The sequence below is a fragment of the Aythya marila genome, assembly GCF_965140915.1.
Source record: "Aythya marila genome assembly, chromosome: 5".
Taxonomy (NCBI): Eukaryota; Metazoa; Chordata; class Aves; order Anseriformes; family Anatidae; genus Aythya; species Aythya marila.
Window position 1 is genome coordinate 48,931,461 of NC_139046.1, and position 25,385 is coordinate 48,956,845.

General features: G+C 42.0%; 1 protein-coding gene across 2 annotated transcripts in view; it reads right to left on the reverse strand.

The window, feature by feature from the left end:
* The window catches only part of PAMR1 (peptidase domain containing associated with muscle regeneration 1), a 52,649-nt gene that overhangs the window by 9,458 nt on the left and 17,806 nt on the right, over nucleotides 1-25,385 (reverse strand). Inside the window, exons 5-7 of one of the 2 annotated variants that reach the window (XM_082761995.1) lie at nucleotides 21,096-21,313; nucleotides 17,260-17,367; nucleotides 461-631 (exon numbers count right to left, since the gene is read on the reverse strand). In XM_082761995.1, coding sequence (XP_082618121.1) covers nucleotides 461-631; nucleotides 17,260-17,367; nucleotides 21,096-21,313 — 497 coding nt within the window. The remainder of the gene's footprint in view (nucleotides 1-460; nucleotides 632-17,259; nucleotides 17,368-21,095; nucleotides 21,314-25,385) is intronic. The other variant, XM_082761996.1, reaches the window with a different exon arrangement.

The following is a 25,385-nucleotide window of genomic DNA, read 5'->3' on the forward strand; positions in this document are numbered from 1 at the left end:
CAGTTTTTCTCTAGGATGGGAATGCTGTTGATGTTAAGAGTCTAGTCTTCATGTGGTAAGCCTCAATCACCTCCACAGAGTGCACCAAGCTCCTGCAGAGAAAGTATCAGAGGTACGTAGCAATGGAAGTAGCTATCCATTGATGCACAAAGACCCTCACTTGGAGTTGGTCCTAGAAATTGCCAGTGTATAATATAAGAAGGATGTATGCCTACAGTTTTTGAGATTATTTTTCAGTCATCCGATGTTTCAGTCAGACCTTTATATAAGTAAGTCTTGCAGGCTTGGGCTCCAGCAGAATAAAATAAGAATCCCTACTGCTATTTAAGGCAGGAAGACATAAGAACATCATGTTAAGCCATGGATCTACCAAATTTCAAGCGAGATTTAGATATTCTGGTTTCATGCGAATACAATGGTTGAAACACTTGATAAGAACCAAAACTTAAAGTGACCTTACCACATTCGGGATGATGTGTTGACCAAATCCCATCAAGCTGACAGTAGGCAACACGGCTGCCTTTTAAGCTGTAACCTGCGTTGCACTTGAAGTAAACCTGGGCCCCGTATTTAAAGTCATCTCCTTCCACAATACCATGAGCGGGAGCACCTGGAGTCCTACACATCACCACTGACAGTTCAGATATTTCAAAAAAATCCACTTTATTACAAAAACAGGACTGTGTTAAGATGATTCTTTATTTAGAACATTGAAAAACCAATTAAAATGGGCACAGAAGTCAAAATTGCAAGACAACTGCTGATTTTAGAAAGTTGTTTATACCTCATTTCTACACACACTTACATATACGTCACTTTTCAAAACATGCCTAGATCCATTCAGTTCAATGGGATAACTCAAAATGATCATATGCATAAGTATTTGTACCATTATGATTTTCATCTGCTCAAAACACTGGTATTTGAAGCACCTTCCACCTAAACAGGTCTTGAACCATTTTTGGTCAACAGAAAATTTAGATCCTTAAGAGCCTTAAATTTTAAACTCTTTCAAATTCTTCCTTCAACATTTATATACTTTTTCAGATAACATCACTGAAATATTAAAGCATTGTTATTTGTATAGATCAAACATTATCATAATGACATTAAAAAGGAACCTTGATATTTACCAAACCGTGATATTTACTCTTTCCACAGGGTTTGTTCTATTGGGGAAATACTGACAGACGATGGTGTATTTAACTACTGCAAGTAGTAAATATTAGATTAAACATCCTAAGCAAGATTTCTCTGAGAACATCAAACCAACCATACTAAATCAGACTGAAGGTCCATCCAGCACAGAATTCTGTCTTCAATGACAGCAAAAGGTAGATTTGATAAAAAGAATGTAAAAACAGAGAAAGCAAAAAGAATGCTTTCCTGGCATAATCTGGCAGCATTCAGCAATCTGAGGCTCAAGAACTACCCAAACTACGATGGTATCTTTGGTAAAACATACCCTGGTGGATTCCTTTATATTAGTTTGTCTAAGTATCTTCTAAACTCAACTACATACTTTACATCCACAATATGCTGTGGCAATGAGTTCTACAGAGTACGCGTTGTGTCAAAAATCCACTGCCTTCATAGGTTTGGTTTTTAGCCTGCCACATGATAACTTCATTTGATGCTTTCTTCGCTATCAGAGACAAAGAATGCCCATGTCCTATTCACCTTCTGCAAGTCACTTTTCAAGAGCAATTTTCTGTATCAATGTAGAAATTAAAACAATGTAGGAAATACAGATTTTGGTGTCTGCACAACCCAGCAGATGCAGTACTCCTTTGAAGATAGATAGGTGAATGCTACAGAGATCATCCTTGCTTTATGTTTTTAGAATTTGACTTCCCTTTCTGTTTTGCCTTGTAGCTACTGGATCTGGACACACAAAGAATGTTGCTTACAGCCAAATTTTAATCCTTACACTTGCAGAGGAACAAACTTTGTAAGGCCTCAGGCCTGTAATCCTTACTCAGAACACGCATGACTCCATCTATTTATATGGAGCATGGACGATCCAATTATTCACATAAGGAAAGAGATTCTTGAGTGAGTAAACGTCCTAAAGCAGTAGCACTCACAAGAACAAGGCTCAATAGAAATTCCCCTCATTTTATGGATTACTACAAATGTCAAACAATGATTTGGCAGAATCACTTGTGCACTAGTAAGCCCAAGTCCTGCGAAGAAACACTGTCTAATACGTCAACTTTAGAGACGGGCCCAGACTCACTACTCCAAGTCAAAACACATCCACTTAGGGAAGGTCAACATTTCCTCTTGGCTGCAAGCGTTCTGCATCAGCGTCATCTTTTGAAAAAGAATAATGATGAAAATTCAGCAAAATTCATTCCTTGCCCATGAGGCTTTTCATGTGAAATATACCCACGCGTATATATGTGTATACAAAAGCACATGCAGAAATGAAAGGAAAATAATGGAAGCATAGATTTTCTCAGTGAATGCTTGTCATCCCAGTTATGATCTTTGTATTCCCAGTAACTCCCTCCATATCTAAATTTCAATTTATTGCATCATATTTGTGTTTCTCTCTGTTGATGTAAAGTCACACTCAGCTTGTCAAATGAAAACAGTTGATCAGAACCATCTGTACACCACTCAGAGTTCTCCTTTTTGTCATAAATACAGGTTTTCTGTTTTCTTGTGGTCCAGTTCAGCTCTACAGAAAAAATCATTTGGTGCTTTTGTGTTCGAGGTCCCTCCTGGAAAAAACTTATCCAAGCTACACTTACTTTTTACCCACAAACTATGAGTGTTTGTTCTTGTTCAGTCTCCTGAGTGATTAAGATATTCAGTTCCTAGCTCTTGCGATTTGCTTTGGTTGCCAGTCTTTCTTTAGATTCTCTATGCCAGTGTGACCCAGCTGGAACAACTCTGGTTTTACTTATGAGGTAAATTCAGGATTTTGTGCACAGATTGATTTAGTAATGAAACTATGGCCTAGAGTAGAGGATATGGAGGCAGAAGGTCATGAGATCTAATCATAGCTATGAAACTGTGGCCATGGGTAAGTTGCTTCATTTGCTGTATCAATTAAACGAAAGCACCCTGTTCCTCACAGGGATGTTATAAGCATTAGCTCATATCCACTTGTGTCACAGAGTCATGGTGGAATTTCTCTGATTGCAAAACAGCTGAGTATTATTAACAGGCGTGTCCCTGTTGTTGCCTGTGCCTCTATCTGCTGGGTGTCTGTTCTCTTGTTCTCATCATCCTCCCTCATGGTCTGTCCTAGTCTTTAACTGTGCCACTGGAGGCACAGCCATGCCTTTTATCTTTTCTTTGGATCATTTCATTACTTCATTCTTACTCTCTTCAAATTAAACATGGTTTTGAATCCTGAGATGTTCCCTGCACCTCACTACCGCAGCTGAGCTCTGTTTTCAGCTTATATTATCTAGCCTGAAAGTCACATGCAGTTACTCTAGTACTTGCCTCTGCTGCTTTGATTTTGAGCTCTGTAGCTTTTCTCCCTGTACAGCCTGACTTGCCTTTTATCCCTTTTACCTAATAAATCTCAGGTAGCTCTTATGCACCCTGTCCTTTTACTTGTGAATACTTCAGGCAATGAAGTTTTGAACAGTTATTGTGAAGGGAATCCTAGCCTCTTGTGTGCTTCATACAATTCACTCTTTCCTTTTTGTAGATGGCTTCCCATCAAGGGTATAAATCTGATGGGTTCTTACATCTTTCTGAATGTGCAGTATATTCCACTGAATCTTAGGACAGCCTCTTTTGTTTGAGATATTGTACTGAAGTCTTTACATTCTCTCCTGATATAAGACTATATCCAACTCTCCAACACATTTTTCAGAAGTCAAAAAGAAAGAAAAAAGGAACATTTTGTAAATGTCATTCATACCTAGCTCTACCCTCTGGTTATACACAGTAGCCGAAAGGCCTCTGTCCTCTGAACAGCAGCCAGTGCCTAGCTTCTCAAGAGATAAATACCTTACCTTTCCTCTCAGTGCCCTTTGCAATGCAAAGATGCAAATGGCAAGGTAGAGAGCTTCAAACAGAATTACCTGAAGAACATCTATGAACTGTACTGTGAGGTCAGTCATGCTCACCCTAAACTGTAATGTTTGAGACAATCCTGCAGAAATGGAACTAAGACTGGCAGGGATTTCAGGTTGTAGTGTTCAGTCTCTGCACCCTTCTTTCCACAAACAGAGGACCAAAGACACCGAGAATCCAGATTGGATGGGATAGGTGAGTGAAAAATTACAAGATGGTAATGGACAGCCAAATATGAAAGAGATTGCATGCAATGTCTGCCAAAAAAAGGTCTGAGCAACACAGAGACCCCATGTCTGAGCCTGATCCCTTTCTCATGCCATGGTGTTATCACACCTATAAAGGCTCTGGGGATCTGAAAGAAAAACTAGGGAATTAGGGAAAAATAATCTTGGGGAAAATTAGTGAAAAATAATCTTGAGAAGAGACTAGGAGCTAAGAATGACGGCTCTGGTCATGCAAAACTAAAAACTGTAATAATGTAAAAGCTAAAGCCAGAAAGGATATGGCAAAATGTTTAAAGGAAGATAAAGAGGTATGTTCAGGCAGAATAAAATTAATAACAGAATTTTTACTCAAGAAAAATGCTACAAAAGTCTTCTTGACAAATGTTTGAAAGACATAGTAGGATCTAAATTGAAATTGTATGTCTCAGCACTTGAAAACTGAAAATCTATCTAAAAAAATAAAAACAAAACAAGAAAGAAGATGTTGGAGAACACTGATCATCACTAGCAAGCCCATTGTGACCTAAGAGATTTGTTTGTTTGTTTTAATTTTTCCATGTTTTGCCCCACCATGTTGTTCCTTGGAAGTCCCACAATTAATCTGTATAGGCATATAGATAATCCTTGTCACTTTAGTGTGTGAGGCAACTAGTGGCCTGAGAAAACTCAGTTTACAAGAAAGTAAAGTAGAGAGGTGTAAGACAAGGTGGCTACAGACAGTTCCATAAGAAATGCTGAACTGTGACAACCATTTTTAGAGGGAGGACAAAACTCAGAACTGCTTCAAGTATCTATATAACAAACTCAGAGAATCCCAATAAAATTGATTATCTTTCTTGCCTCTTAACTTGTTGCCTTGGAAAACAAAACAAAACAAAAATATTTCTGTCCCATATGAAACACAAAAATGGTTCCACTTTTGCAGATAACTTTCTTCAATCAGAGAAAAACTAGACTAGAGGAACAGTAAGTTCCTGAATTTTTAAGTAAATTTTATTATTAAAATTATTAATAAAACCAGTGCAAATTCTTCTCTCTTCTCAATTATAAGTAGGAGACGTTCCTCAGATCTGAATTATCTGCCATTTAGAAATAGTTTTCATGTTCATTTTATAACCAGTGAGATAAATTAGATGGTATCTTAGGCTACACTTTTCTTTTTCAGTGTCCTTCAAATCCTGCCTGATGGAATTATCATTTGCTCTTGTCCCAGAGTCCCTTCATTAAATGAACACCGTTTTATTCTGCTGCCTTCCTCTCACCCACTTCCTCATTAAATAATATATATTCCCTCACACAAATCATACATTATCTCTAAATTCTGCACATCCTTTTCAATAATATATTGCTTACCTGAAATAAATCTCATTTCTCATTGCTGTTTCAAATTAAAGGTTTATATTTCTGTTTTTGCTCCCCCCAATATATTGGGCGAAAGAGTTAATAATTTTTATTTTTATTTTTTATACTAATTTGCTCACAGGATGTTTTAATGCTACTACTGCTAAAGAAATTGATTTTTCTGCATATTCCCAAGTCAGAGTTTGGCTTTCAGACTGACCCATGCTAATGTATATAGCACATTTTGACATCTAGTGGCTTTGGGGAAAATTTTTCTATTCGCTTGTAATATTGCTTTCACATAAGGTGTGCTGGCAGGCTTAGTGGAGGCCAAACACTGAAAATGGCCACAGAAACTGCACTTGATGATGAGCAGGGGTGCAGAGCAGCTTCTGCTGGTATGGCTCCTAGCGTACATATTCTGCAGTGAAAGAGAGCTACGGAACTGCTCACAGTGCCACCACCATAGCCAAAACCACTCTAGTGACTGTCAAAGAAAGCCTGACAGAGACTTCAGCTGAAGAAATTTAAATGACTATCCTCAGAAACAAAATCCCGAAACAGCCTCCAAATGGAATTTAGGCATTTTGTCAGCAGAAAGCCTAAACGCCATTCTCTTCTCCTGGGAACGGCACCGTGACTCAGCCCCTTGCTGAAAGCCACAGCAGCCCCTGAGCCAGACAAAAGCTGGACAGGGACCCTCCACAGCAAGATTTTGGACCCTGAGCTCTGCAGATTCCTGGCTCCACAGCACCCTGGCTGGCAAGGTACTCTGGAGACAGTGAACCTGGAAGCCCTGGAAATCACAGCTCCAAGATGCTCTTGCTGGAAAGAGCCTAACACGCAGGGGATGTGGGATTGGAAGTGATTTTTTTTTTCTCTGCTTAAGTAAGTAATTTTTAAAAAATCCAGCAGAAAATAGAAATTTCTTTGAAAAGTGAATTTACCACTTCAGAACCGTTCTAACAGAGGACTCCCAGCCAGTGGTACCCACGTGCACTTCATGCAGCCCACCCGTAGCTGCAGTTGCTGCCTATGGCCAACTCTGCTGAAGTAAATAGTGGCAAATCCCATCAGGTTTGATTTTTGGCTTGTAAATCTCTGACTTGATCAAAATCTTTTTCTTGGTTTAACTTTTGTTATGAGGGCAAGTCTAATTACATGACTACCTGAGTGTCGTTATATAGCAGTTCCTAAAATTTATGATATCTGTATTTCCGAATTCTTTGTAAAATGAGCGCCTGTCTGCATGTGACTGCTGGGGAAGCTGTAGGACAGACAAATTAGGTGATTTACCAGAAGGCAAATAGTGAGTGAGTGGCAGAGCTAGGAAAAGAGCTGTTATCTCTGTATATTCTTACTAAGTTTACTTGCAAACTGGCCCAGCTTTGTGCAGAAACCAGCATTAAAATATTGTGCCGTTGCATAATCCAATGCGCTGTTCTCAGCAGCAGTGACGAGGTGATGGAGCTGTACAGGAGCAGAGAGCTGTGTGCCCCTGAAGGCACAGCACAGGAGTTGAGGGGGAGCAGGACGCCCTTTGCAAAGCCCCTTGAATAAAGAGCTTTTCCGAATTCAGACTTACAGAATTTGTCATCTTCACTCATAACAGAGCTTGTTTTCTATTCTTGGCCCTTGAGCTTTGTGAGTCCATGCAAATCTCTGGCACTCCTTATTCCTACACTATCCCTTCCCTCCCCAGCGGGCACCCACAAGGTGAGGATGCCCCAGGTTCCCACAGGGTTTGCTGGCAGAGAAGAGCTGATGTGGAGGAGGACTCAGATGGCTCTCCTCAGACATCACCCCCCGCAGCTTGGCAGAGCAGCCCAGAGACGAGGATGCCTAACACATAAGCCCACAGATACTAACTTTAGCCAAAAGCATAAGGGCATTGGCTGTCAAAATGTTTTTGGAATGCCTGTGTCCTCAAGGAGGGAATGAGGTGAGGGATTTCTGGAGGCTGTGGCTCAGTGTACTCAGGAGAATGTTTTTTAATTTTTTCTCATAAGCAGTGAGGAGGACTTCCAAGCAAGTATATGATGCTGGCGGTGGGTTTGATGAAATTGCCCACCAGCATCCTGAGGCATGTCCTGGGGCAGTGTGGCTCTGCAGTCTCCTCTGAGCAGGGCAGTACCACCTCCGGGAGCCTGGGAGACCTTGATGCTTCAAGTCACACTGCAGGGGAGAAGCCCTGACTCCAGATTCATGCTTTAGGACCCCCAGCTTCCTGGTCTGGCCTTCAAAGCCTGCTGACTGCCACATTGCATACCTGAGGTCTGCAGCAGGAGAATGGGTAGAGCTGCCACAGCCCCAGGGCAGAAAGGTGCCATTGCTGGCGGATGACTCCAAGCAGGTCTCACACCCAGTGGCTGGAGCATCAGAAACCTGCTCTGTCTAGCACCTAATAGAGCAAGCTGTGTTAGCTGTGGCAGGAATGCCCTTCTCTCTGTGACACTGCTAGAAGAAGAACAAGGATTCTTCCCCAGAAATGTTCCCCTTCATTGCAGTAGCTTCCATTCACTTTGTTAGCCAGCAAGGATTTTGCATTAACTTTTGCATTAACTTGTGTTTCAAAAAAGAGGAAACTATCTGCCCTCCTTCACGGCTTGTGCGGTGACACATTCTCTCAGTTCCAAAACCAGCATCTCCTGCAGAAATGCTGGGACACACAATTTACCACAAAGACCACTGATCTTAATTTGTGCCCCCTGAAAGAGTTCTGGAAGCTGAAAAGCTCCTCTCATTGTTGATTTTTGCCAGTCCTCACATTAATCCTGGAAATGTCAAAGGAAATCATAACAAGAGCAACTCATGAGCCAACCCCAAGTACTAGAGATTGTAGACTTCCAGTCCTACTTTCTGGGCCTCTTCACTTTTGCAGCAGTTCCACCAGCTAGGAATAATTACACAAAACTATGACATAATCCCTACTGAAATTTAAATCTTTTCATTCCCTTCCAGCCAATTGGAACTCACTCCTGATGTTTTCCAGCTCCCTGCTTCTGTGAATGAGACAGTATCCATGTGAAAATATGCTTGGATCACCCACTGTGATTTATTCATCCGGAGGCAATTTGGAGGTTGTTGCTTACAATTAGCCACTTGATCTTTATCAGCATTGTTCCTAGCCCTTAGAAAGCTGTGTCTCTGGATACAACCTTTCCGGTATTCGGTATTCGGATGGCCTACTTAATTACACAACTGGACCTGTTTGTGCATGGGATACTGGACTGAGTGAAATCCTAATGAATGATCCTCAATATTCACTTTCTCTACCAGCAGCAGGAACTAATATTGAGAGTGAGTTCCCCAATGTGTCCCTTGGAAAACATCACAATATCACGCTGCAGAGGAGAGCACCATCTGCTCACAGGGAAGATTGTAGAGCCACAGAGAAGCTGATATGCTCCTTATTATACCAAATGACAAAAGAGAGTAAATCATCTTGAGGTGTTTCATTTTGGAGATGTCAGCCTTCCAGCTGAGCAGGGACAAGCCCAGGCAATGCCGGATGGGAAAGACATTCTAAAGAAATGCAAGTTGCTTTGAAACAATGTTTGTGAATGTCCATTAACAGGAACAGGAAAACACCATTTAATGAGATAGATTCACTCCGGTGTGGCTGAGAGAATAGTTTATTCAGTCTTTGGAAGGGATCTAAGCTGGATTTCAGGCAGAAAAGATGATCTGGCATTGCCTGTTTAAGAGAAAGAGATCAAAATTACCAAGTGTTGAGATGAGGGTATAGGGAAAAAGAAAATTACGGGAATTAAAAAGCAGGAGAGTACTAAGGAAGTAGCAGGGCAATTTGGTTGGCTGTGAAACGCAGTTGCTGAGCTCTTGAAGAATACAAAGAGGAGTATGGGAGCCATAAGAAAGAGCAAGTGAGATACTGCCTGATCATTTGTGTCATCATGCCTACCGCCTGGGGCCATCCTGCCTTGGTAGTATTTTTTATCAGCTGCAAGGAGTGTGCAAGGCAGTGAAATCAAGCCCAAGAGCACAACAAAGGGAAGTGCCTAAGGTACCTAGCCTCAGAGATGTTTGCGTGTAAAATCCTCAAGGAGGTACAAAGCCTTTGAATGAACTGGGGAGGGGACGGGAGGGGACGGGAGGGGGGAGTGAAACTGTCAGCACTTAAGCATGCTGGTTACTCCAACAAGCTTTCAAAGTAGATTTAAGGTTACCCCGAAGCACTGAAACACTGAAAGAATGCGCAGGCTCCACATTTGCACCCAAAAAGCTATGAGCTATGTATTAGTAGTCTTCAGAGAGGACAAGGAGCAGTTAGAGGCAGAGACCCCAAATCTATAACTGCTCTGGGCCTTTCTCTCATTTCTTTTCACTCCAAAGAAATCAAAAGATAATCCCCTGCCTCTCAGCTAGGAGGCAGAAAACATCTCCATCAGCAGCTTACAGATGTATACCAGCAACTCATAGTCAGCAACCTCTGCAAAGGGTAGACCCCAAAGGGTGACCCCAAAGTGTGTCAGCGATGCAAAGTTTTATTTTGCCTGCCATGCTGAAGAGCTGATTTACACCATCGATTGGAGCAGACCTGGGAGGATGACTTTGTCCCTAAGTGATTCAGTGATGCAGTGACAGGGAAAAGTAGCTTTGTGCTGTCCAGAATGACAAGAATACCTGAAACATAGACTGGGCTGAACTGGCCTCCTGTAATACTGATTTGTCTTTCCATATGGCAAGTCATACCAAGGAGAATCCCCTGGATGGTTTTACTCTAAGGCATGTTAGCAGACTGAGGAAAATGCTCAAGATTGTTTTGGGGTGTAAGGAGTGGAGATTTCCTATGAATTGATTTAACGTGGTTTAGAAATGCACCTCTATTCCTACAGCAGGCCTATCCTTGTATAGATTTCATCACAGAGAAAACAACTTTTGATTTAGATGATAGCAATGCCTAGAGCTATGCTCTGGGCAGAATGTTTTTTACCAGACACGTTGCCTTTTTTGAGAAGTTTTTAAAAATGGCTACTTAATAAACATTGGGAAAATAATAAAGGACCAAGAGAAGTTGCCACTAAAGGAGCTATCCTGTCTCTTTAAGCCTTGTTATCAGCTACACTTACTCACTGGGGTTTCAAAACTCTATAAAAATATTATGAAACCAAGCACTGCTAAACAGTATTAGCAACTTCCTTGCACAAACCGTGACTTGCCCAATCCAGTAGTTGTACTGATGGAGCTGAAGGAAAGAGCAGTGTTAAGGACAAGTGTTGTGCAGTCTGATTCACAAGCAGCAGTTGTTGATTGCTTCAGACATTTGTAGTAATTTCCTATTAGATGTTCCTGCTCTCCTTATGGGGGCATCTTGGCTGTTTGCATAACAGAAGATGAAGACCTTTAGTCTACAGCTCAGTGAATTAAGATAACCCAAAACTGATGTTAGGTTGCCTTAAAACATCGGGTGCCATGTTTTGTGGTTTGGCAGTTGCTATGTGAACAGTTCTGGCATCCTTCTACCTAAGGGAAAAACCTCCAGGAAATATACTGAACTGTAAAGTGGGAGCAGAAACCTCTATCTCCATCTCAAGCTAAGCCCTTTGAATACATGCACTAGGCATTAAACAATGCAGATCACACATATTAAGCACGTGATTGCAGAGACATCTTGAAATCAGAGAGCTGGGCAATCACCAAACACCTGAAGTTTAACAAGAGCAAGTACCATGTTCTGCATCCAGGACTGGGCAACCCTGGATATACGTACAGACTCAGATGGGAGGCTGGAGATCAGCCCTGCAGAAAGGGATCTGGGGGTTTTGGTCAATGGTGAGTTGAATATGAGTCAAAAGTGTGCCCCAGCAGCCAGGTGGGCTAACCAAATCCTGGGCTGCATCAGGCACAGTGTGGCTTGCTGGTCATGGGACAGATCATCCAGATCTGCTCTGTGCTGCTGCGGCCTCACCTCGAGCACTGTGTGCAGTTTTGGGCACCACAGTATAAGGATGACATAAAACTATTAGAGAGTGTCCAAAGGAGGGCTACAAAGATGGTGAAGGGTCTGGAGGGCAAAATGTGTGAGGAGTGGCTGAGGTCCCTTGGTTTGTTCAGCCCAGAGCAGAGCAGGCTGAGGGGAGGCCTCATGGCGGCCTGCAGCTCCCTCACAGGGGAGCGGAGGGGCAGGTGCTGAGCTCTGCTCTCTGGGGACAGTGACAGGACCCGAGAGAATGGCATGGTGCTGGGACAGGGGAGGGGCAGGCTGGGGGTTAGGGAAAGGCTCTGCACCCAGAGGGTGCTCAGGCACTGGGACAGGCTCCCCAAGGAAGCTGTAAGAGCACCAAGCCTGCTGGAGTTCAAGAAACATTTGGACAATGCTCTCAGACATACAGTTTGATTTCTGGGTGTTCTTGTGTGGAGCCAGGAGTTGGACTTGATGATCTTTGTGGGTCCCTTCCAACTTGGGAAATTTTGTGATTCTACAATTCTCCTGGGTGACACCATACTGTATTACAGAGGAGCAGCGACAACATCCCACCAACTGTCTAGCCGGTATCACAATATTCTGACCAGGTCAGGAGAATAACAAAATCCCACCAGAACCAAACTCTGAAGGTGACTTTTAAAACCCGAGGACTGCAGTACTGTTGTCTTACCCAGCTATGCAGAGAAATGTGGGCCAATAAAGCTTCCTGTATGACTGCACTGGCCATGTCTTCTCTGCAGAAGTACCTCATCCTGTCTGAACAAACTGCCTTGCTGAACAGTCTTGCCCACAAAGGGCAGTTTCAGTGAGTGACAGTGCTCAAGGCACAGTAGTGATGCTACGTTGCCTCTCAGAGGGAGTCCCAGGAAGGTTCTGAGAACAAGCTATCTATGAGAACATCTTGACTGTGTTCACATCACAGCTTTGCCATGACAGGCTTAAGGGTGGTGGTGGTTTAAGCCTTAGCCTGTTACCCCTGCCAGGCCTGCAAAAGCCGAGGATTTCCACATTCCAGTTAAAGGTTTTTGCTGGGGTATGGGTCTCAAGGTAATTGAGCCCTTGTGCAGTAATGGTGAATAAAAGGCCACTATCCTTTACTCCTAATTATAGGACTAGCCAGAATGGCAAGAAAGGGCTCAGGGGCATTTTCTTACACCTGAAGTTGTCTGCTATAAATATGCAGTGTATGCGTGGCTTAACAGATGCAGGCTACAAATGGCAGAGTATACACCAGTGATTATGGTGCTCCTTGACCTGTTATTGAGAATCTTTCTGACATAAGTAAAAAAAATAAATAGTATATCCTTAGAAGTCTCTACATTACATGTCCATAGCTAGGTGAGAAAAATAGGTTTAACATCCAGAACCTTTCCCTTGTGCCTCATCCTAGACTCTGCTGAGTTTAAAACTGTCTAGTCTATGCCAAACGCTGACAGCTGGGCTCATTTTTTCCCGCAGCAGAAGAAGGCAGAGGATGGGGGAGTGTTACTGCTTTCTTCCTATTTTAAATATCAGTCCATTAGTGAAGGGTGAGGCCATCCCTAAGAACCAGCCCAAGTCATAGTTTCACGGGGGAGAGAAGGATGGAAGGGGATTATTTCAGCAGTGGGGAAGGGTCTGAAAGCTATATTCAGAGGCTGACTGCAACATGGTAAGGCCAGCCCCAGCAACATCAAAGGCTACAGCGTGGAGTTAGTTTATACAGCTTAGTCAGTTGGATCAGACCCTTCATTAGGATGCAGAACAAAGCTTTTCTTCTTGGCAACAAGGAGCGAGAAACAGAATGAAAATGGAAATCGGATCTGAGCCCTGAATTCCCCATTCAGCACGAGATCCCTTATTTGCGTAGGAACTCTAGTTTGCCTGGCTTTGTTTAAAATAAAGGTGACAGGAAATTTCAGGGCAGGATGAGGTCAAGGTCTCTTGCTTTGGGGCCAGCAGGCCCTGGGAGGACTCTTGAGTCAGAACACCCTGTCCTAGGAGGAGAACAATCAGAGGGTGAGAGCATTTGCCATGGGGTACCAGGGTACCATCTTGCTACAGCTGCATCTTCAGAAGGCAAACTCAACACTGAGACTTTAGAAAAGACCTTGCTAAGTTTGAGGTGAACAAGCAGGCATCACACTGTATAGTGTCATTGACAGTGTGATATTTGTGTGGATGCTTTTTAGCATGTAGAGCTCCAGGATCAGGCCACTAATCAGCTGTTTTTTTTTTCCCTAACATATCTTTTGAGGAAGCTGCTGCTCCATTTCAGGATATTTTAGGCTAAGAGAACAAGATGATCCTTTTTTTGTCATTTCTTACACCTCTGATTGCAGGAGTATTTACATTAAAATAGACAGAGGTCATACAGAAAAACCTGAGTTTGATCTCAATCATATCAGCATGGCTCAGAGGTCACTGGGAGGGGTGTGCTGGTATACTGCAAATTCAGCTTAAGATCAGGAAGAAGTCCAAGTATTTAAAATAGGAATTAAGATTCTCTACTTACTGTATCATCATAACAAAGCATGCTTATGTGTAAGAAGGTATTTGTTGCTGGTCGTTAGGCCTTTTCTTTACTGTGTTTTAGGAGAGAAGAAAGAAGTAAAGATCTCACTCTACTGGTTAGCATCTATTTTACAATTTCTTACAGAAAAATAAATAAATAAATAAATAATCTCCAGAGTCAAATCAGACTTATTTAAAATAGGAATTTTTTGACCAGTGAATCAGTCATAAGTATGGCTGATTGAAATATTAACAGCTGTAAGAAAGAAATGAACCTGCATTTCAACTTTCATGCCTTTAGATGATTGTATTAGCCCCTCAGATTGTAAACAAAAAGGCAATTGCCTGGCTGCCACAGAGGAAGAGAGAAGAGAGTACTAGTAATCAGCAATCTGTGCCTTTAATCATTTTATTAATATTGCAAATTGCAACTGACAGCAATTAGGGCTGGATATTACCCCAGGAAAGTAGCTTGACCAATGTTGATCATCCTGTTAAAGAGATAGAATTTACTTTAACAGAGGAAAAAATAGGTTCCTTGAGGTTTATCTCATTAAAGCCATTTCCATAATTTCCACAGTGCATCCCACACCTTTAAAACTAGACTTGGAAACAGACAAAAAGACATAGCTGTGTTGGGATGATGAGGGACTTCTACAAGTTCCTCATCAAGGGGGATACAAGTCACTGAATGTCTATTGCTGAATTTGTTTTATTTATTCCTCAGTGAGATAATCCCACAGCCTCCTTTTCTCCAAAGCAAGCCCATTGGATTTCTCTGACTAAATCTCTCATATCTCTCTGGCTACCTTCTGTTGCACCACCTCAAATCTTCTACATCCACTTAACATTAAGGGGCTCTAATTTTCTTCGCTCTTATACTTATTTTTCATCAACATAAATCCGTTGTCTTTAATGGGATTGCACCTGACATGCTCCAAGAAAACTGGACTGAAAGAATCACGATCACCGTGTCCAAAGTCATATTCGATATTCCAACAGTGACCATTTTATGACCGTTTTCTGCAGAAATAAAGTTACAACCTCAGCTCCACCTCACAAGTCACAGGAAAGACAGCTCTGCTGCTGCAAGACCTAACACAAAGAATGATTCTGAGCATGATGTGATCTCCCTTTAATATTTAAACTGCAATGCTGTTCAGGAAACTAAATGATTAATTTTTAAAGAATTATAGCCACAAATATTTTTTCCAGTTCTTCCATTTGCTCTTAGAAAACAAATCAAACTTTTATTTTCTGCCTCTTTTTCCCCTATACACTGGAAAATACTTAGGATATGCTTTGGCAAAACTGCAGGAAATATCTTTAAAAATACTTCTTTGAAGCCAGAGAGAACAGAGATTTGCCATGATTTCCTCGTACTGTGAGGTTTGCTGTTCACATACAAGGAAAAAAAGTCAACCTTTACCTGTTACGGAAGACAGCAAAACAGATGTTGAAAGAAATATTTCCTAGCCTAAGCAAAAGGTCAGCATACAACCACAAACATCATAAAGTAACAGTATTTTATCCACCTGCCCCATTCTTTCACAAATCAAACAAAAGGATTCCTGTCAAGTTAGACCTTACTGTATATATTTATAAGTATCTCCTCCCTTTGCTTTATTACTATATACAGCCTTCATTGTTTACACTAAAATAGAAGTCTCATCCTATTCTTTATCCTTTACCTCCTCAGTTGTTTGCTGCTTGTGTTGCATGGGTGAAGTTTCTATACTGGAATTACAAAAGAAAACTAGTACAAGAATTCAGACTTCATTTCTTCCCTTGACTGTACTGTAAAGCCTGCCAAAAGTAGGGTTGAGGTTTGCTGGAAATTTAATTAATTTGAAATTTAGGTTGGTTCTGAACCAGATAGGAACCTTTTTTTTTTTTTTTTTTAATTTCTCTCCTACAGACAGCAATATAATCTCACTGAGCAGTTGAGAAGAGCTTCAAGTTTGCAGTCCCTAAATGACCTGCTACTGGCAGAAAAGGGTTTTTTAGCAAAAGAGCCAGACATGTTAGCCCTGAACCCTCAATTTTCAGCAGCTCTTTCCATACCAAAAACATGAGGAATCTGTGCAATTTGTCAGAATGTGGCACCCTTTTCTGAACCAAAACTTCTGGGGTTTATAGAATATGCAAAACTACCTCTCCTTTGGTCTGCCAAAAAAAAAGTCAAGTCTTATGAGCTAGTTCTGGATCCATAGAAATCCAAAGGTCTTTTGTCTCAAAATCATCCATTTAACAATGTAAGGAGATACCATGTCACTATGATTTAACTCCCCTGATGAAGTAAAAGCAGTTCCAGGACAGAAACCCATTTCTGACAATGGCACAAGTGGGGAAAAGATTTTGAAGTGGTGAGGTTTGGTGTATAGTGGCTATTCTGAATAGAATTGAAAACTCTGAAAGCAGGCAAGGCATTGTGTGCCTTATGGCCAGATCAGTGCCAAAGCAATGCCATAGTAAGCCATACTTGGGCCAAATATAGTCCCTTCTGGATTTCACTAGTATCACTGAAATCCTCCAGGGTCAGCTGGAGCTTCAGCTCTTTGACGTTAAATATTGCATACTGCTTCCTTCAGCCAGTAGAGATGATATAGCCTTCATCATAGCATATATTGCATAATTTTTACTCTTTCTTGCTCTTTCAAGCCCTGTCAGATGAAGACATTTGCTCAAGCATGGAAAAAATGAAATTGCTAGAGCAGACAATGGATTTGATCAGATTTGAATCCAGTTAATTTACAATTCACTTGGCAGAACAAAAGCAGGTGTGTATCTATATGTACAGGGAGGACTACGAAGACAGATGTGGACAGAATCAGCCATTTTCTGTTCATTCTGACCCCAAGGATCTCTGTCATTCATGACGCCAGTGCTCTAACTTTCAGACCACTGTGAGGGAAGACGAGAAATCTTGTAATGGACTGGCCTTCTCAGGAGAGAGGTATACCTCTCGTATGCTGTTTCTCAGCTCCAATTCTGTCTTACCCTCTTCCACACAGATATAAAGATTCAGAGCTTTTCAGTGGAAATCATAAACTGCATGCAATGTGTCTATAAATGCCAGAAGTAGTTCGGTGTGTTCTCTGGCGCTGTGATTAACCTAACCTACATACCAGTGACACTCCTAACATTCAAGCACCTGCATCAGTAACAACCCTGGAGGCTGGTCACACACACAGTGCCTGTACTCACAGTTTTCACAGCGACTCCCCGTATAGCCAGCCAGACAGGCGCATTTGTAGGTACCGCTTTTGTCGAGAATGCAAGTTCCATCATGAAGACATGGAGATGAAGAACAAGCTATAAAAGAGAAACAAGAACATTCATGGTCTCTGATAGGTTGGAGTTCTTATATATTTTTCCTCACGATGGTTGCGTCTTTTACCAGAATTATATATTCTGGTAAAAAGGTGGGAAGACAGTAAACAGCCTAACACTTCTGCTCTTTTATACTTCTAGGGATGGGGAGTTCTCTTCCAAGCATTCATCATTTATTCTTACCATTTTCCTCTACCTGCTGCCCAGTGGTGAGAAAGGTTTATGGAAGAAATATAATTTACAGCAAGCTCCAACAGTGTTTAGGGCTTAGTGTTTTATAGCCTTAAAGAAGTTTAATATCAAGCTACATTTCTCCTGCCATTCATCTTGGAGTTGAAGGATGAATTACAGGAGCTATAGTTTTGTTTTGGTTTGGTTTTGTATTGGGCATATGTCATTTGAGACCTTGCAAGTTGTTTTACCCCTGAGGAACATTTATTTGGTGTTCGGTTCAAGAAGCTGAGCGGTCTTGATGATCCTGAGCCTGCTGAGGAAGCTCTTGCATATCACAAATCTAACAGTGATGCACATCAAACAGTGTATTTTAATACACTGTTTGTGTATTAATACACGCCATTTAATATCATCAAATTGCAATATTTGATTAATATCATCAATCATATCATTGCACATCATAATGTGCAATATTTGATTAATATCATCAAATTGCACTGTGCAATAACACATACACATTTTTTGGCCTCTAAGGGAAGACGATGGAATAGAATATTCATTTACTCTCAGAAAAGCAAAGACATAGTTTCAGTCTAGATTATTTTCAAAACTGAATGCTGGTTTCAGCAGACAGAAAGTAGATCCCAATTACAAGATTTAGATTTCGTTTCAGATTTGAGTATGTCCGACACCTGAAGGTCCCATGCTATCACATTTAAAGCATTCTCCCTGCTGCAGTTCAGAATCACAGATACCAGAATAAGCAGTTTTCCTTGCAAAGACTTCACCTGAAGCATGAACTTGGAATTCCTTACATCCAGACAAGAAATATAAAGCTGACACATATAGGTTTCTCCAGAGGTTTTGACGTGGTGATGTAACACTAACTGGTATGTAACCTGGCAATGAATATTTCCCAGGTCCCTTTGAGGACTAAGGTCGAACTAAGGACAATAATTTGTTTCTGAAAAGGAATATATATGTGGCAATTGTACTGTATCCAATTAACCTAAAGAATCACCAAGAAAGGGAAAGAGAAGCAGAAGAGCTTGTATAGACTGGTATTTTGCAGTCACTGGTTTGAAGCCAGTGAACTTTTAGCTTTCTCCTCACCCTAGCTTTGTCTCATGACTCTGTAGAAACAAGTAAACGAGGATAAGTGCCAGATACTGTCCTGGAAAATGCCTGATTCTCAAGAGCACTAGATATTTTTCTTTTTAAAGGAGTCTTGATTGTCGGGCTTCAGTGAAACAACATGGGACAGTGCTACAAAATGTTAAAGCCCCTATGTCGTGTCAAAGATCACTAGCTTGGGGGTACAGAAAGTGAAGTGGTACTGAAATTCAACAACAGGCTTTCATCTAAACAGATCCAACATATGTCTAATCCCTAGGAGACCCTGATGCCTCCCCATCTGGCCCTCCATCCTTCTCATCTGAAGTCTGCTGAGTGGCTTCACATCACTCATGCCAATTACTGGTTTTCATTTGACACTTAGCATGGGATGGGTGACAGAGCTCAGGGACCTAACACCTGTTTCCAGACCAGGCAGCGGAGCAGCAGGTTGTGTGGTTTCTTCCTTTAATAACTACACCTGCAGCAACTTTTCCAAAGGGGAATATAGGCTTCACAGCTTATTTTATATTAATCAAAATCTTTCTGGCTGTCGAACCAGTGACCTCTGTGCAGTCAGTGCCACTGCTTCAGCAGGCTGTGACTGATAAGCCAGCACAAAGCTCAGCAGAAGGGAAAACAGTGGCACAAGCCACTTTTCCAGTCCTCACCATTACACCACTACAGTGCTGGCAACATCTGATCATCTCCACACCCTATAAGCACAACTGCTGCTGCAGCTCTCACCTGCGCCACAGGGAATTGCTCTAGCAAGCTTCGAGCAGCTTTTTCCCGAGACCTTGGCTTTTCACAAGGCTGTGCACAGAGGGAAATTTCAGGGGCAATGCTTCAGTTTGCAATGTGTTGCCAGAGCTTTCGATCTTGTGCTGCCCTTGCTTTCAATTCTACACTGCCCCATGCACGCCGTATTCTTCCCCTAAACCGTCCTGCTGGCCAGGTTAATGCTTCACATAAAGAGGCACTGGGAGTGTTTTAAAAGCCTTTCACTCCAGCTACACATTAGGCCAGAACAGCCTCATAATAAAGCCTACAATGAGACCTCCTCACAAACTCTAAGAAGCCCTTTGCAACATGCTCTGTGTGGATTACCACACTTGCAACCACCCAGCCTCAGAATAATTACCACTAAAAATGGGGCGGAAATAAAGTGCTCGACAGTATTCGAATACCAAGTGTTCCCTGCTGGGCAGAGAAAACAGAATCAATTCAGCTTGCGCCATATGGAAAATGTTAGTTTCCTGAGTGTAGGCAGCCCTTATGCAACATAGCCCACACCACATTCATTTGTTCGATATCACCTCTCCTGCTGTAAGCCCAGGCAAGCTACCAATAGCTAACTGCTACCGCCACGTTACTAAGGGGTACCAAAGGTAACAGCTGAAGAACAGGGCAGGCTAAGAAATGGCACAGGCACCGCATGCAGCAGTACACACATCTCAGATTGCTAGTCACAACCCTGATCACTGGCAACAGCTGCCCCACAGGAGGTTTGTATATTTATATAGGAGTTACACAAACCAACTAAACTTCCTGAGAGAGATGTACCCCGGACAACCTCATGAAATGTGGGTCATTGGGGTATGTGGAAGGTAAGTTACACTGAGCCATAGGCCCTGCAGGGATTATCTGTGGCAAAGCAGTATGCTCTGATTAGCCTTCTGTGCCAGGAGTACTGTAGATAGATTGGGCCAAAATTCCCTACATAGCTAAATAAGAAAGGTCCAGGAAGAGCATACATACTGCAAAACCAGGAGCCAGCTACACTTTCTATGTTATTGAGTATGAACAAAAACACTGGAATTCTGGAGCCCTACTTCTGTCATTCATAACACTGAGTTCACCACAGAATGGGAAATGCCCCTATTTTTTTCTTCAGAAAAGAATCTGTCCTTTGTACACACTTTTTTTTTTTTTTACTTTTTTTTTTTTTTTCTTAACTCTAATGGTATGATACATGAGACAATAAAAGGCATGTCAGGACATTGTCACTTAGCTAATTACGAGGCTTTGCATCAGGTTTCTGCTAACAGAGTCAGTGGCTCTGCTCCGGCACACAGCATTGAGCAATTCCACAACTGCAAAGATATACATGCCCCTTCCTCTATTTCCTTCTGTGCTCTTAGTTCTCGTATTCACACAGCAAAGCCTCACAACACAGCAGCCTTTCTGTGCTCGCCGATGTGCTTGCTCTTCACACAGATAGAGGGAATTTAGTCTTTGTTAGAAGAACCTCACATTCACGTGTTATCTGATGGCTTTTGAACCTTCCTTGCACTGACTTTGTTTAAGTTGCTGTTGGCAACACAGCATGAAAGTTTTTAATGAAGCAAAACAGGGAGAGAGATTAGTGAAATTGAATTAATGAGAATGAGCGGAATGTTCCACTTTTGGGACTATTTTACCTGTAATTTCTTCAAAGACAGCATGAAATCCATCAAAGTTCTTGGATCCATCAGACTGGAAAAGGACATGGAGAGAAGACCCAGTGCTTCGGATGGGAGGAGGCCTCTCATTTCCACAGAATTTCTTAATTATTCGGCTGTCCAAATTGTCCCCATCACGGACCTCCACATAATCATACTGGCACATGTAATCAAACTCCAGGCTCAGCATGGAAAACCTTGGGGGAATAAGGACACGCATTCAGACCTCATACTCTGACCTGTGCACCCTGATTCTGTTTTATTTAGAAGCTTAGTTATGTTAGTGCCCCCTCCTCCGTGAATCAACAAGTCCCAATCACATGAAGACCCCCTTGCTTCATCTCCATTTTTGCAATGTGATCCTTGAAAGCCAGCTCAGCTCTACAGAGCTGCTCCATGAGAACATTAAGTGGCACGACAGTGAAGCCAGAACTGAAGTCATACAGTCTGATCACTTGCATCAGGACCCTAACCACATCACAATGTTAAAGCTTTCATCTCCGGTCAGATGCAGTAGGGGGTATATTTCTTTCATGGCTGTTTGCTAAAGATTGTTCTGTTTGCCCTAAATAAAGTCCTAAGTACTGAAAGTAACAGTATCAAAGACCAAGGATCAAAAACTATTTACATTGTTATGTCCAAAAGCCGGCAATTCGGGGTACAATGAAAGCTCAGAGACGTGACAGAAGGAGAAACGGAGAAAGGGAATCTGAAACAGTACAGCACGTTGCGCATTAGAAAGCAAAATGGTAGTAAATCCCCAGTGTCTGGCACTTGCCCTTCTTTTAAGGGCAGAAATAAGGGACAGCAGTTAGTGTAGAAGGGAAATATTTAAAGCTTTTCCCCACAATGTCTGTCTTTCCCAGCTTTGATCCAGCCACTGCGCAAGGCTCTTGTTCATTAACATCAATGTTATATGCTGCTATTTGAGTTCAGAGGGGCACCGAGCCAAAGCATGCCACCAGAATATGAATGAGAAGCAGAGTGAGAAACACCAAGGGCCTCTGGAGAATAAGCAATGGCTAGGGGTGCTCAGCCCAGCCCTGGTACAGCGGATAAGAACGAGAAGATCTGGGCTGGGAGAAGGCCATGCTACTGTTTAGCTGCACATTTTATAAAAGAAACTCCCAAAGCATTCAATCTTCCTGAGAATTCCTAACTCCGTAGATTATGTGTACTTAGGATCAGGCTATATCTCCCACGATGCCTATTCCAGTGTGGGCCTAGTGATTTGAAAAGACTGTATTTTCACACCAAGGAGATGAGCCAAATTTTGGATCTGCTGCCACATCTCACAGTCTGAAGAGGCAAAAGAGTACAGGAGTCTATCTCCTGCTCTTCTCTTCTGGGGACTCAGGCCATAAGGAAGCCCCCGTGTTCTGTGAAATGACCTTTCTTTGCCAACTCACGAACTGACCTAAGAGGCCTCTTCACTCAGTCACCTTTGTTCAGCTCATGTGGTTGGTGTTAGAGCATCAGGAATGCTCTACATAAAGAGAAATGAATGAGCAGTTTTAGGAAGCTACAACAATGGAGCAGAGCCCCTCATTTTTTAAATTATCTGGTAGAATGTAGAAAATAGAAAAAAATATATATATATCTGCTTTTAATATACATAAGAGATTAATTCCACTTAGGTTTGCATAAAATACATGAGTTGGGAAGACTGAACTCTAATTCTGTCAGGTTTGCCAAAGACATCCTCGCAGGCATCAGGTTACACACTACATCTTCAAAATATTCTTTCACCTGCAGGTCAAATACCAGGGAGCTACCCTTATGGAAGTAATAAAGCCGTGCAAATTAATCTATTCATCCTTGTCACACTTATCTGGCTACAGTTTATCCTGACTCACTCCTAAAGATACTTACTGGTTTTCTGAACTGATACATTTCTGACTAAAATTAAGGATGTGTGTAAGAATACCAGAAATGTTTCCGGGATGCCCTCCATGTAATGAGGGAAAGAGCTGGGATAATACCATTAACTCTCTGCGTACTACTATTTACAGATGCAGAGGCAAACTCTGTCTAGCAATGCATTCCTGAACGAGTATCAGGAGACACTAGACAGAGTGAAGGCACAGAATGCAAGATTCGTATGCGGAACACTGTTTTTAGTTGTTTTCTCTGCTTTAAAAATGATGAAAACGGAGTGGAATATATGAAAGGCATAGGGGGTTCTGATTTGCATTTTATTTCACTTAGCACAGAAGCAGACACACTGTACTGATGACACTGGATCCCATGATTAAGACTCAGAATTAGCAGGTCAAAAAACCTGCCATTCAAAACCTCTTGGCTATGGCCTAGTTGACAGGACTCTTATTTAGAGCCCACAACATCTATTGCTATTTAAATCAGTTACAGTCTACATAATTAACCTCACTTCCCTCACCTGTGAAACTGTGACTATATCCTAATTCTCTTATGTATTATGAAACTAAGTATTTAAATTTAATGTTACTGGTCACCAGAGACAAAAGGGAATGAAAAGCACTGTCTTGATTTCATTACTGTCTGCGATGGGAATACATTCACCAACCCCTTTGAGGAAAGCTTCCAGCCAAAGGAAAAGATTTAAAACTACATCTCTGCTGAGGCATTAAAGAAAATGATTGAAAGTTGTGAGCTACGTCTACTGTGGTGTGACATCCCTGACGTGGCTCGGGCTGAGGGAGCCTATACATCACAACCTAAGGAAAAACAAGGCTCAAATAAAAAAAAAAAAAAAAAAAAAAAACAGAGAAAACAAACCACCACTGCAATCTGGGCATCATTTATCAAAACAGCTCTGCTTAGCCAACCCCCAAAGGACAGTGTGGCACAGCTTGAGGCAAGAGAAGATTTATTGGTGCTCCTGAGAGTTTCACTCTTCCTGCCCAGTGTAAGTGGAGACAAACCACTTTGTTCCCCCTTTGTATCACACTGTCCCCATCCCTCGCCCTCGCAAGCCATCAGCGTGGCAGCAAACAGAATTTGTGGGGAATGCACAGAGAGAAGGAAGAAAGGCGTTCTTTTGTTAGCAGTGATGCTGATTCAGCACAACACTGGCTGTGTGCTACAGCTCTCAGCAGAGTTAGCACTCAGAGGGAATCAGTGTTTTTACAGAAATGCAGTGAAGGCAAAGGTTCAGCCAGGATGGCAGACCAGGAGGAAGATTCTGCAGGCCTGCTTGATCGTACCTGCCCTTCTGTGCAAGTATGGCCTAACGGAGAAGCTTCTAGCTAAATGTACCAATTTTCCACAGTACCTATCTGCTGAAGTAGCCCAATGGCCACTTTGAGGTAGCCTACCTTGAAAACCTCAGCGTGTTCAGAATACACGCCAGGGCTTCATTACATGCCCATATTACCTAGAGGTTCCCTCCTACGCCATGCAGGGTTGCAGGGCTAAGTGTCCTTTGTTAAAATAGCCTTTCCTTCCTTTCTAGTACTGTGCACCCCGTATCACTGGCTAACATCTCTTTACACTACTGATGGGTGCATTCACTAGCGATGTGCATGCATGGGATCCGTTTCTCCTCTCATAGCTATTCCCATAAAAGTGAAGACAGGGTGACACCTGTAGCTGCTGAAGAACTTTTTTAGCCTTAAAATTGACAAAGTCTTGTTCATAAGTTTAAAAAATACTGGATTATCAACTCTCCGAGCCTGTGCTGTGCAAACCATGCACCTAGCCAACAATGTCTTTTAAAAACAGGGTAGGTACAGCTCATACCCACTGAGACCGAAACAAAGCTGTGTCACAAGAATGCCAAACTCTTCCTCACAGCATTGCTTCCCTGTGTCTCCCATGTGCCACACAATTCTCCAGTCAAGAGGCTCCAACACTAACCAGGCAATAATTACAGCTGCTCATAACTACACAATAGGCTTGCATTTGCAAGTCTAAAAAAAAGGGGGGGAGGGTTAGTGTGGGAATGCCATGAGCTCTTCATTTCTATTCAGTTCATTTCTGTTCCTCTTATTAAATATTAAGTCTTGTTAAATATATAGGAAGAAATATGTCTGTGTGTCTAGCACAGTTCCTTTGCCTGGGCTCAGAAGCTGGTGAAATATTGATGTGGAGGCTTCAGCTACTGTTTTTATTATATTAGCTCGTGGGTTTTGAATGCGATCCCCTGCCAAGCTTCCTGCTGTGTGTGTGTGAGTTCCCTGCCACACACATACAAAAACAGTATTAATTACCCCAACTAGGGGCTCTCCTGCTCTAGACAAGACACCTGATCAAGAACTGTGAGTTTCAGTCATCAGGGGAGGGTAACAG